At 42.5% G+C, this 12,437-nt stretch overlaps 3 protein-coding genes across 6 annotated transcripts in view; 1 reads left to right on the plus strand and 2 right to left on the minus strand.

The window, feature by feature from the left end:
- Nucleotides 1-11,811, minus strand: LOC311100342 (monocarboxylate transporter 7-like). Of its 3 annotated transcripts, XM_084141232.1 has the most exons (7): nt 11,377-11,679; nt 4,883-5,137; nt 4,339-4,482; nt 4,105-4,233; nt 2,849-3,874; nt 2,323-2,648; nt 1-2,192 (listed from the first exon to the last, which is right to left on the minus strand). In XM_084141232.1, the coding sequence occupies exons 1-6, from the start codon at nt 11,438-11,440 to the stop codon at nt 2,338-2,340; spliced, it is 1,929 nt and encodes a 642-aa protein (XP_083997358.1). In that variant the 5' UTR covers nt 11,441-11,679; the 3' UTR covers nt 1-2,192; nt 2,323-2,337. The 3 variants fall into 3 exon arrangements, with proteins under 3 accessions (XP_083997358.1, XP_083997359.1, XP_083997357.1); XM_084141233.1 differs by lacking the exon at nt 11,377-11,679 and adding an exon at nt 11,719-11,811 and having other exon boundaries at nt 1-2,648; XM_084141231.1 differs by having other exon boundaries at nt 1-2,648; nt 11,377-11,678.
- The window catches only part of LOC311100351 (putative nuclease HARBI1), a 1,214,110-nt gene that overhangs the window by 94,203 nt on the left and 1,107,470 nt on the right, over nt 1-12,437 (minus strand). The gene's annotated exons all lie outside the window — the stretch shown is intronic.
- The window catches only part of LOC311100343 (arylsulfatase G-like), a 7,861-nt gene continuing 5,788 nt past the window's right edge, over nt 10,365-12,437 (plus strand). Inside the window, exons 1-2 of one of the 2 annotated variants that reach the window (XM_084141235.1) lie at nt 10,365-10,612; nt 12,145-12,387. In XM_084141235.1, coding sequence (XP_083997361.1) covers nt 12,158-12,387 — 230 coding nt within the window. In that variant the 5' untranslated portion in view covers nt 10,365-10,612; nt 12,145-12,157. Of the gene's footprint in view, nt 10,613-10,713; nt 11,094-12,144; nt 12,388-12,437 lie in introns of those variants that run through there. The other variant, XM_084141234.1, reaches the window with a different exon arrangement.

Raw genomic sequence — 12,437 nt, forward strand, 5'->3', positions numbered from 1 at the left:
TGTGTTTTTGCATGTACATTTATTGGTTGATTCATCTTATGATACACAAACATAAATAACATACATTTTCTAAACTAATCCAATCTGTTAGTGGTGGAATTTTTGGACCCATTACTGAGGTGGCTGTTACAGTTTATATGATTAAGGTAGTCTCAATAATCAATCTTCCTTATACTGGAAGTCATTCTCAATGTAGGTTGCAGGTGATTAATAATAAATAATATGCCATTTAGCAGACGCTTTTATCCAAAGCGACTTACAGTCATGTGTGCATACATTTTTACGTATGGGTGGTCCCGGGGATCGAACCCACTACCCTGGCGTTACAAGCGCCATGCTCTACCAATTGAGCTACAGAGGACCACAATTAAAAGTTCCAGTTGTTGGCTATCCTCCAATAGGAATTACACATCACTTTGCAAGTCAGCATAATGTGAATTGCAGACCACTGCGTTAGTGTGTAATTAGGCCCTCAAAGAAAGGCCTTATGATATATGTAATGTATTGTCATAGTTTAATTTTACACTAGGAAATATGAAAATAGGATAGAATACATTCTCAAGTTGAATTGTATACTGAACAAAAATATAAAATATTTTATTGAGTTACAGTTTATATAAGGAAATCAGTCAATTGAAATAAATTCATTAGGCCCTAATCTATGGATTTCACATGACTGGGAATACCTGTATATCTGTTGGTCACAGACACCTTAAAAAAAATGTGGGGATGTGGATCAGAAAACCAGTCAGTATCTGGTGTGACAACCATTTGCCTGATCAGCGCGACACATCTCCTTCGCGTAGAGTTGATCAGGCTGTTGATTGTGGCCTGTTGAATGTTCTCCCACTCCTCTTCAATGGCTGTGCAAAGTTATATTGGATATTGGCTGGAACTCGAACACGCTGTCGCACACGTCGATCCAGCGCATCCCAAACATGCTCAATGGGTGACATGTCTGGTGAGTATGCAGGCCATGGAAGAACTGGGACATTTTCAGCTTCCAGGAATTGTATACAGATCCTTGCGACATGGGGCTGTGCATTATCATACTGAAACATGAGGTGATGACGGCGGATGAATGGCACGACAATGGGCCTCAGGATCTCGTCACGGTATCTCTGTGCATTCAAATAGCCATCGATAAAATGCAATTGTGTTCGTTGTCTGTAGCTTGTGCCTGCCCATACCATAACCCCACCGGCACCATGGGGCACTCTGTTTACAACATTGACATCAGCAAACCGCTCGCCCACATGACGCCATACACATGGTCTGCGGTTGTGAGGCCGGTTGGACGTACTGACAAATTCTCTAAAACGAAGTTGGAGGCGGCTTATGGTGGAGAAATTGACATTACATTCTCTGGCAACAGTTCTGGTGGACATTCCTGCAGTCAGCATGCCAATTGCACGCTCCCTCAAAACTTGAGACATCTGTGGCATTGTGTTGTGTGACAAAACATTTTAGAGTGGCCTTTTATTGTTCCCAGCACAAAGTGCACCTGTGTAATGATCATGCTGTTTAATCAGCTTCTTGATATGCCACACCTGTCAGGTGGATGAATTATCTTGGCAAAGGAGAAATGCTCACTAACAGGGATGTAAACAAACTTGTGCACAACATTTTAGAGAAATAAGCTTTTTGTGCGTATGGAAAATGTAGGGGATCTTTTATTTCAGCTCATGAAACATGGGACCAACACTTTACATGTTGCGTTTATATTTTTGTTCAGTGTATGTTCACTCAACCTAAAATTCAAAGTTGAGTGAACATACAATTCAACTTGAGAATGTATGTTGGTTCAGCTTTATGCCCAAATGAGCTACAATTGTACTTTGAATCAACTTTAATGTAATTTTTTTAGAGCAAACTCACAATCTTATTGCAGCTGGTTGCCTTACAATTGTACTTTGAAATCAAGTGTGAGCATAATAAGGTTTCCCAGCTGACTTCATAAATCTAATAACCGGCCTCTACATATTGTTTGTATATCCTCTCTAACAGTACCATGAGCTAAAACACAGTGTTTTGATGTTCATGGAAGCCTTAATAACATTGTTGTCCCAGTTTACAACAAAGGTTGAAGTGTTAATTTCACCCCTTACATCCAGGATGTTCAGTATGCCCTTTCCATTGTTCAGTGTGAGTCACTGGAGGTATGAAACCTCTCCAGACTCCCGAAACCAGATCTGAAATCACAGGATAGAGATTCCTTATCCGTCCGTGGCAGTCTTTATTCACATATTTGTCTGATTTGTTTCTATCAGCACTAGCTTAACCGAGACTTCAGTTCAGACTCTTATGGGGTTTCCTTCTGACCTGTGTGATGTCTTTTCAAGTAGAGATTGTCATTAGTTGGCCTTTTTCAGTAACGATTTCATGTTTCTGGTCCAAATCAAGGTCGACTTCTAGGAAGTCCTGAAGACTGTTTCTGTCCAAGGCCTCCTTCCCCTCTCGCTGAGGTACAGGGTTCCCCAGCCCAACCTGCAGGGGTTCTGGGCAGTTCTGATGCCCCCTCCTGCTGCAGCAGGGCAGGCCTCTCTTGGCTGGTCGTATCAGTCCAAGGAACACAGCTCCCAGACCCATACCCACCGCACAGGAGTAGAACGCTGAGCCGTAGTTCAGAGTCAGGTCCACCAAAACACCTGAGAGAGTACAATAACATTTTTACAAGTTAAACAAAATCATTCATTAAAATTATGCACAAATGAATCAAGTTATTTCCTTTGATGATAATGAAAATAAAACTGATGGTAAATCTATCATCAGTGAGAGAGAGAGAGCAAAAGAGACATGACATGACAGAGAGCTGTGAATAAATGTGAGACCTGAATGCATCACTTACCTCCAAGAGGTGGTCCGGCCAGCCCAGCAAAGCTCTGTATAAACACATAGACCCCCACGGCTGACGACATCCTCTCTATGCCCACCACATCTTTCTCTGCCAGCATGGGTATATGCGTTGATGACACAGTGCCCATAAAAAAACCATAGAACCCACAACACATCGCCAGGCCCCAGAACTCCCACACCAGGGTAAAGGCCACCAGCACCAGGCACAGCAGGACTACACATCCCAGCAGCACCAGGGGCTTCCTGCCTCTAAACAGCTTCCTGCCTAGCACCCAACCAATGGAGAGGCGGCCGAAGATCTCAGCAATGGCCATGGTGGAAAGCATGTAGGCGGCGCGGTCGCGCTCCACGCCGCGGCTCACGCTCAGCTCGATGATGTAGAGCTGAGGGGCGAAGAAACCCAAAGTGGCGAAGAGGCCGAAGAGAGCGTAGCAAATGAAGCTGCCTTCTCTCAGCACAGAGAAGTCAAGGAGTTTGTGCTTCTGGGCGGATACTGTCTGTGTCTGCTCCTCGTCCTTCTCCATCTCCTTCTTGCTTCCTAAGCACCGCTGTGAAGACGCCTCCTTCTTCTCTCTTCCCTCTTTTTCCCCCTTTTCTCCCTTCTCCTCTTTCCCCTTCAGAGGAATATCCTCCCCTGCCTTGCTACCATCGTCCAGGACCTGGTGATGGAGGGACTGGACCCCAGAGTCCTCAGACTCTCCAGAGCTCAGGGAGTAACAATGAGTCAGCTTGTTATCCTGAAAGTAGGAACTCTGCGGTGTGTAAGAGCTATCCTTAGCATATGAACTGTCCTTAGTGTACAATCTCTCCTTACTGTAGGACTCCTCCTGTGTGTTCAGAGTATCCAGAGCCTTCAGCTCTTTGTCAGCCAGTCCACCTGTCTCTGTTTCCGTGGCTGGTCCAGGTCTGATGATGATGGGTCTTAGCAAAACACCACAGATGATGATGATGCCCTGCAGAGCTCCGATCACCACCAGGGTGTAACGCCAGCCGATACAGTCCCTCAGAGCAGAGAACGCTGAGGAGCAGAGGGGGGAGAACAGAGAGGAGAGTATTTTAAATACAAGACTATAGTGGTCAGGGTTTGCAATCCAACCTAAAATTAAATGTGGGTTAATTTGAAAAGAAAAAGCAATTGAGAAAAGTGAGATTAAGGTAATGGGAAGGTTGGTAAACTGAAACATTGCCTTTTTTAAAGAGAAACTTTGCTAGTAAGCAGAAGTTTTTAGTCCCCCTGTGACCTCTTACCTGGGGCGAGGGCGAACACAGAGATGGACTCTCCCGTGGAGGCAACAGCTGTGACCAGGGAGCGTCGCTGGGAGAAGTACTGAGACAGGAGGGTGACGGTGGGCAGGAAGGTCAGACTGTACCCCAGACCTGTGGAGGGGAGAGGACACACACGCACATACACTGGTGACAACACTGGTGCCACTGTGACAGTTGTGATGGTCAATCGTGTGTGTGTGTGTTTGTTTGTCATACCTGCAACGAGTCCGATGGTGATGTACATCTCGTTGATGGAGTTGGTGAAGCCACTGGCGATGGTTCCTATGGAGACGAGGAGTCCACCAATCATAACAACTGGCCGGAACCCAAATCGGTTGGTCATTACAGAAGCAAGAGGAGCTGTGAGGAGAGAGGGGATAGGTATCTCTTGTTAGCACTAAGATATGGCACACTATAGAGCATCTGAACTTTTTCAGTTAATATCGCCCTAAAAACATTATTATGAGGTCATGCAGTCTGGGCCAGTAACCCAAGCCTTCACACTCAACAGCTCTTCAGAACCAGAATTGCCCTAGACTAGGGTTTCTTAAACTATGGGTCTGGACCCAAAGTGGGCCCTGGGCATGTGAGAGGTGGGTCGCAAGTTATGAGAACACATCTATAATCACACACTATTTCTTCTTAATTTGGAGAACCATTTGGCTCACGGGAGGACAGTCAATTCCTCATTTGGGTCTTCAGCTGAAAAAGTTTAAGAACCCCTGCCCTAGACCCTCTCATCCCCCATCCCCAGTCTCACCAGTGAAGCTCAAAGTGAAGACGCAGATGGAGATGATCCAAGAGACTCGGCTGTTGCTCTCCCCGAACTCCCCCATCAGGTCCTGGAGGAAGATGCCAAAGCTCTTGATGACTCCGTAGGTGAACACTTCCACCAGGAAGAAGGAGACCGCCACCACCCAGCCCCAGCCGCCGTCTGGTGGAGCCGTGTAGACGTTAGGCCCCATGTAGCGCTTTACTCTGGACCCCCACACTGTCATGGTTGGAGCAGGGGATGCTGTAGGGAAGGGGGCAATAGAGAACTTTTAGAAAAGGTATCTGGAAGTTCATAGAAAAGTAAAGTAAACTATGCTTGTGATTGGGAAGAAAATAAATACATAGTTAATAATGCAAATGTTATTATTATGTATAAGGTTAATATATTAATATTAATATTGTAAAAGTTTGACATATATAGGCTAGGATTAGCTGATTTATGAAGAGCAGTTTACGTGTGACTTTCTGAGACAGTCCCTCTCCCCACTGTAGCTAACCCTCTTTGGTAACTGTGGGTATATGTGAACGCGCATTGTTGGCGTGAACGTGCACGTTCTTCGAGTCTGCAATAACTGTGCAAGCAAGACTTCTTTGTAAAGCGGTAAATTAATCACTGATTTATAGTTAGTTACCTGTGGATTATGTGGCAAAATCTCAATACAAAGTATCCTTTATCAATTTCATATGTTAGGTACATAGTTGTAACTTGCTAACTATTCTCGTTTCAGGCAATGTTATGATGAAAGTTGTTGCTACTTGTTGTTGCTGCTTACATTGGAATCAATGTAGCTTTTCAGGACACGCTGCCTGCTATATCAACGCAACAGTTACTTTGTATCAAGGATCCTAATCAATGTTGCAGTGCTATTTAGCACACCTTCAATTACACAACAATAATGTATTCACACACACATAAACCTGTTTCACTCACCGCCTTTATTGACGCTCCACATATCCAGTTAGCCTTTTCTCAATGAATTAATGAGCAATGCCATCCCTTGATGTCATTGGTGAATAGCCTATGTCATTGGCAACTCATCCATCCCAACGGTCTTAACCTATGCTGCAGTGCTGTCTTATCTTCTCTGACTTGTCTGTCTTGTCGGTCTTTTAACCAAAAGTGTGTGTGCATAGATCTGTGTGGGTCGACCCACACCAATGTTTAATGGGCCAACATGTTATCTCCCCTTCAGCCAAAGGTGGTCAAAGGAAAGACAAACAGCAGATAAAGTTAAGCCCTCTATATACTTGACTTAGCCTAAAGTATAACACCAATACTACTTTACTTTTCTTAGCCCATGGCATCATGTTCTCTTACATTCTAGGGCCTTCTAGAGCCTTCAGATATTTTGCAACTAACCGATTTGGCTATAAGCTGTAAGCTATAAGCTGCCCAAGTATTTTAATCAGTAATTAATGTTAGACCACTATGAAAACTATTATTACATTATAACTAGGCTACAGAGGTGATTATTGGGCCTCTTGAAAAACCTGTTTTTGCAGTAGGAAAATGGGGGAGGGTCATGCTTCTTCAATTTCAGTCAAGGGGAGGGGTTAGTATTCTTTAAATCTAGTCCAGGGGAAGGGTCATGTAATTTGTAATTAATTACATTTCAATATTTCTCAGTGTTTTAGAAGGAGTTTCTTATTAGGCTACATATCGATGTGTGCCCGATGCTGCCCCTCATCTCTGATTCTCTGCTGGGTGCTCAATATCAATAGCGACTAAAGGCTGTTTAGTGTGTTCTCAATCAAACGATACATAGGCTATAGGCTACAAAGTGCATGCTCGGAGATGCACAGAGCAAAGTTATATTAGTAAGATAGCTGCTGGGATGGTGTAAATAAAACTAGGCAGCATTACACACAGCAATGGATATTCAAACCCTGAGTCCAGGCCTGCTCTGCTCTTGCTGAGCAAAAACTGTTTTGTGTGCTGCTTAACTAATACTGTGTAGGGCTAAGTGGCAGTTCACGAGGAGAGTCAAAATAATTTTTGATTAGGTCTAGTCCAAAAAATTCACTATCTTGCGTGCGGACTAGCCTACAGCCCAGGGATCATCAACTAGATTCAGCTGCGGGCCGATTTATTATTGAGCGGATGGTCGGGGGTCCAGAACATAATTATAAATAATTTGTAGACTGCAAATTGACTGCAAGAAGCCCAAACATATATAATATTTGACTAAAACATAATAATTTCAAACCTTGCTTACATTTGTATATGATCATGTGTCTCTTTAATATGCATAGAACTACTTGGGAACAGATTTCCCAAATTAAAATTACTTGGAGCTGATTTCCTGGTATTTTTAAATTTTTACATGTCCAACAATGAAATGCAAAAAATATATATATATTTATATATATAGAGTAGAAAAATTATATACAGTACCAGTCAAAGGTTTGGACGCACCTACTCATTCAAGGGTTAATCTCAAATCTATTTTGATTTGTTTAACACTTTTTTGGTTACTACATGATTCCATATGTGTTATTTCATAGTTTTGATGTGTTCACTATTATTCTACAATGTAGAAAATAGTAAAAATAAAGAAAAACCCTTGAATGAGTAGGTGTGTCCAAACTTTTGACTGGTACTGTATATATATAGGCTATATATATATATATATGATTATTTTTTCTCCGAAAACATGGAGGAGGGGGGCAAATAAAACCACCAGCGGGGCAAATTCGGCCCACGGTCCGCCAGTTGGGGAACCCTGCTATAGCCTATGCTCTGTTCGGTTTGAGAAGGAGAGCACGAAGAAGATGAGAAGGAGGACCGGAGGTCAACTTTGATTGCTTGCTACTACTATAGCCTAATTGATTTTATTAAAAACAATATGTTTCTTGCCCATGGTGTACTTATCAGAGTTATTGACCTCACAACAGCCGGATTCGAGGAATTTACATTGTGGGGTTGAAACTTGTAGCCGTGGCATAATCAATCAGAAATGGACAGCTCATGGTGCTGAGAGTAGGCTTAGACATAATTCAATTCAACCATCTTCATTTTAATTAGACTTTAATAACAACAAGAGTTATTTGTGTTGGAGCCGGTCTAAGGCACTGCATCTCAGTGCTTGCCCCTGGTTCGATTCCAGGCTGTATCACAACCGGCGGTGATTGGGAGGCCCATTGGGAGGCCCATAGGGCGGCGCACAATTGGCCCAGCGTCGTCCGGGTTTGGCCGGTGTAAATAAGAATTTGTTCTTAACTGACTTGCCTAGGTAAATTAAGGTAAAATAAAAATAAAAATAATTCCTATTTAAGAAATAAGAGGTAGGCCTACATGTTTAGGCTATAGGCTGCTATATCCGTAGATTTGTCTGTCAATTCTTCCACACACCATGCAATCTTTAAATAGCCTGTGTCAGTGAAGGGCTGTTAAATTAAAACTAAGACTCGAATTGAGGGGTATGAGAGGATATGCCACATGCCTACCTTTTATTAAAGAAAATGGCAAATGATTTTGAAGAAAATCAAATGTATCCGATTACATAAAGTGATCTATAATAGCGCTTTGGTCCGTGATGCTTTATGCTAGAAACAAGCTGCATGGGCGGTTTGTTCAATAGGGCGATATGGGCGACGCACTGCCAAACGGGAAAAGGAAGGGATTTTTTTTCTAATCAATTATATCATGGCAACAGTAGTTCAGTGTTCACGTCTGATCTGCCAGCCACTAAATGTCCAATCAGGCTAAAGTCGTGCTTCAAATGTCCCCGCCCGTTTTGGGGCGATTTCAGTCAGGTTGAAAATCGCCCAGAAGTCTCTCATAGCCTCTAATGTAAAATATTTTTTTTTCAAATTTCTGAGCTTTCAATACATTCTCTATGGGTGTCTGAGGGCTTGCACTTACGCGCTTTCGTCATACGTAACGTAACGTAACCATGAACGGCAGACAGCAACGCTTGGACAGCGACTGGTGTAACCGACATGCACCATCTTTCAGAAAAGATTAAGAAGAATGAGCTGTCAAAGACCCACATTGATAGCTGTTTGAGATTGTCTGCTTTGGTGAGAGTGAATATTGCCACTCAACTGGATGAGGGATACAGGCTAGCTGTCCGCCGCCACAACGATGAGGTTAGCAACAGCAGAGTCGTGAACACTGTCTACGAGAATCGAGACGACCTCATAGAATGTTTTGAAGCCATCCGGACGGGTTCATTGGGTTCATTTGACCAGCCCACCGTACCAGAAGCTACAGAATAAGGACATCGATGCTGTCTTTATCAAACGTGCCCTCGACAGCTTCGCAAGCAGTGTGCAGGCCATAAGGTAAGATAAAGATTAAACAATATCATTCGATCTTTCTCAAAGCAGAGCTTTATTTGAAAATGTATGCATGAAAGGAGACTGCATTTGTGTTTGAAATTACATTATTGTCATTATATATGGCCAGTGGTGTAATCTATCTTATTTTATATACTATGTGTACTGTACAGTGGTGCTCATAAGTGTATGAACACATTCTAAAGCTGACTAAAAAGAGGAATAAAAAAATAAAAAAATCATCTTTTGGAAATTGATCTTAATGACTTAATTAAAAAAGTTGGAAAATCCAACCTTTAAGGACACCAATTTTCTTTTCTTTTTTATTCCTCTTTTTAGTCAACTTTAGCATGGGATCATAAGCTTATGAGCACCACTGTATACTGTGCTGAACATCCAGGCTATGTGAGACACAAAGGCTAACTTAAACACTAAAGACTTTATGCATCCCTGCCCATTTTAAGTGGAACTGAAGTATTTGTACTATACATGGATACATTGCATATACCTGTGCATCACATAGACAACAATACTGTACAAAGCCAACAAACACATTGGTCTGTTTGCCTTCAGGGACTCCTCTCAACAGCAGCTGCAAGAAGCAACAGGAGCCAAAAGACCCAGAACAGCTTTGAGAGAAGAGGAGAAGCAGAGGCTGTCTGAAGAGGTCTGCAACACCATCCTGGATCACACCAAAGAAAGGTTCTCTTTCTCTGGCCACCTTGTGAGTGCTACCTTACTGCAAGCAGACATGTTTGAAAGGTACTGCCATTCAAAAAAATAAAAAATCTGTTCATGTTCATTTTTACAAATCTATACAATTGGCCAGAATATGGTTGTTCATATTTACAAATCTATACAATTGGCCAGAATATGGTTGTTCATTTTTACAAAGCCATACATATTGTTTATGCAGTGTTGAGGAATGTGAAAGAACACCCTTGATTATTTTTACTGTGATAACTTATTTTGCTTTTGTAAGCCAACACTTTTGAGATCAGTCAATAAATGCTTCTGGTATTGACTTATATGCTGCCCCTGTCTTCATGTTGTTGCTGGACATATCTTTTTAAAAATGTGTGTAGGTCACCTAAATCATCAGAAAAATTGCCCCTCCTGAGAATTTTTTCAGGAGCCGCCACTGAAAGCTGTAAAATACCCGGGGAAAACGTGACTCAGATGCATATGGGGATATCATTGTTTCGTTTCGTTGACCTTCAGAGGCTGACTTTGCTTGGGAAGTAATCTAATTCTGTCACTATCAATTGATTAAGCTATTCACTTGCTGTACAATAGAAGATGTTTAAACCCAGACAGCTTTTAGGGAAACAGTTGTGACCTTCGCTTGTTGGGTAATGCCACGGAAGAAGAGTAGCCAGCGGTTAAAGCTGACACTTTTCTGCGTCGGTAGGCCTACTCTGTCTGGGTTAGAAAGGTAGGCCTAACTTTTGAAAGTACAATGCTCAGATTCCTAATGACGTCTCAGATTGAATTATTTGCAAAGGGACAGTTTCGTTGCAAACAAGACACACTGATTTGGCATTGGAGAAATATGATAAGATGAACACATAGGCCTATTTCTCTGTCGATTCTTAGCCTGTAATTTCGGTAATTTGTGTGGTTAAAAAAATATATTTCTCTAATATATAAAATTAAGTAGAATTGCATGTAATGTTTATAAACGGCTATTTTCTCTCGGACCTGCAAATACGATGATCGATTCATGCAATGCTTTTACTATAAAGGATATCTTTCCACCCCTACTCATGTCCACGGTGGTCTGCGAACCCACAACCTTCTGATCCGCAGCCCTATGTGCTATCAAAATTCCGGCTGTGCCATGTAGGCTACAGGACGAAGAACAGCTTCTAAAACGGCATATCTAAGGCTCTGCCTGGTCTCTCCAAGAAGTGCGGGTAAACGCTATCCACTTTGTTTTCATTATTATTTTGGGTATAGGAGAGGGTCTTCTTCTTGGTTTTTCTCTTTGTTTTTTAGCGTTCCGATAGGGTTTAGGTAAACTATATTTTGCTGAAGGGAGGGCCATCCATTTTCAGTTCAGAGAGGTCCGATTTTCTCCATGTGAACCTTATTATAAATAACGTTCACTCCCTAACTGAAAAATCTCACTAATTTGGAACTGTCCAAATAATTGTTATAATGAGAACAGAACTTTAGGCTCCTAGCCTTATTCCTCACCTTTAGTGGACTGATCTCGAAGAACCACCGGTGAAAGCAAATCTCTTGGGTGGGTCTTTCCCATATTGCTTCCACTTATCCAATATTTTGACAAATTAAGGAGAGGAGAGCTGAGGAGAGGAAAGCCCTCAACTTGAATTTAAAGGTAGCACGAGTTTGTGAAGGACTGCATTGAACTACCCATAGTACAGGTCTTATTCATGCTGTTGGCAACGTGAATTGTAGATAACTGTAGGTTGACTCTTTGCCAGCTCACTTGTTGCTCCTTTTCAATCGATACTTCTCAGTCAGATACAGAACATTTACTTCAAGATAGTAAAATTAGTATTGCATAACTCTTACCTGTTTTTCAGTTTTAGAGGAAAAATGTAGTAATCCTGTGTGCTGTTCAGTTTATGACCGGTGAAACCAGTGACAACCTTACTGCGGCACTCTCTCTCTCTCTCTCTCTCTCTCTCTCTCTCTCTCTCTCTCTCTCTCTCTCTCTCCCTCTCTCTCACACACGAAACACAGGCGTTAAGGGGATCGAGTTACAGTCAGTCAACGCTGTCCTGTATCGGTCTACTGCAGCCCCCTGCACCTAATAACTGTCTGTGTGCAGTGCAGCAGTCTAACAGTGGGCCTGAGTCCTGTGCTGTTTTTGCAGTTGACCATGATCATTATAATAATTAATAATACATTATTCAAACCAAAGCTGCCATAAAAGTGTCTCTTGGGACCTTAGGTTTGATCAGTTCTTTGCCTTGTCTTACTCTGTCACTCTCCCAGGTCTTGAACCAGAATGGCAGGGAGTGTCTTCCTGCTCCTATTATCTGGGACCCTGCTCTGTGGGCTACTGTTCCACACATTGAGCCAGAATGAAGATGGGGACAGGACCCGCACCAGGAGACCCAACTTCATCATCATTCTGGCGGATGATATTGGATGGGGAGACCTGGGAGCCAACCAGCAGGCAGGTCAGAGGTCAAGCCAAACCCCTCATCTGGACCTGATGGCCCAGCAAGGAATGAGGTACAGCTCTTGTTAGCCTGTTCACTAACCAACTAGCCTAACTTAAAGTA

The sequence above is a fragment of the Coregonus lavaretus genome (assembly GCF_964263955.1).
Source record: "Coregonus lavaretus genome assembly, chromosome: 25".
Taxonomy (NCBI): domain Eukaryota; kingdom Metazoa; phylum Chordata; class Actinopteri; order Salmoniformes; family Salmonidae; genus Coregonus; species Coregonus lavaretus.

Coding starts and splice junctions, on each gene's coding strand:
- LOC311100342 (XM_084141232.1), bottom strand. CDS start 11,440: ATGGGAAAGACCCACCCAAGAGATTTGCTTTCACCGGTGGTTCTTCGA. Junction 3,875..4,104: donor TGTGTTCGCCCTCGCCCCAG/GTAAGAGGTCAC, acceptor TCTGCTCCTCAG/CGTTCTCTGCTCTGAGGGAC. Junction 2,649..2,848: donor GGCCGGACCACCTCTTGGAG/GTAAGTGATGCA, acceptor GTACTCTCTCAG/GTGTTTTGGTGGACCTGACT.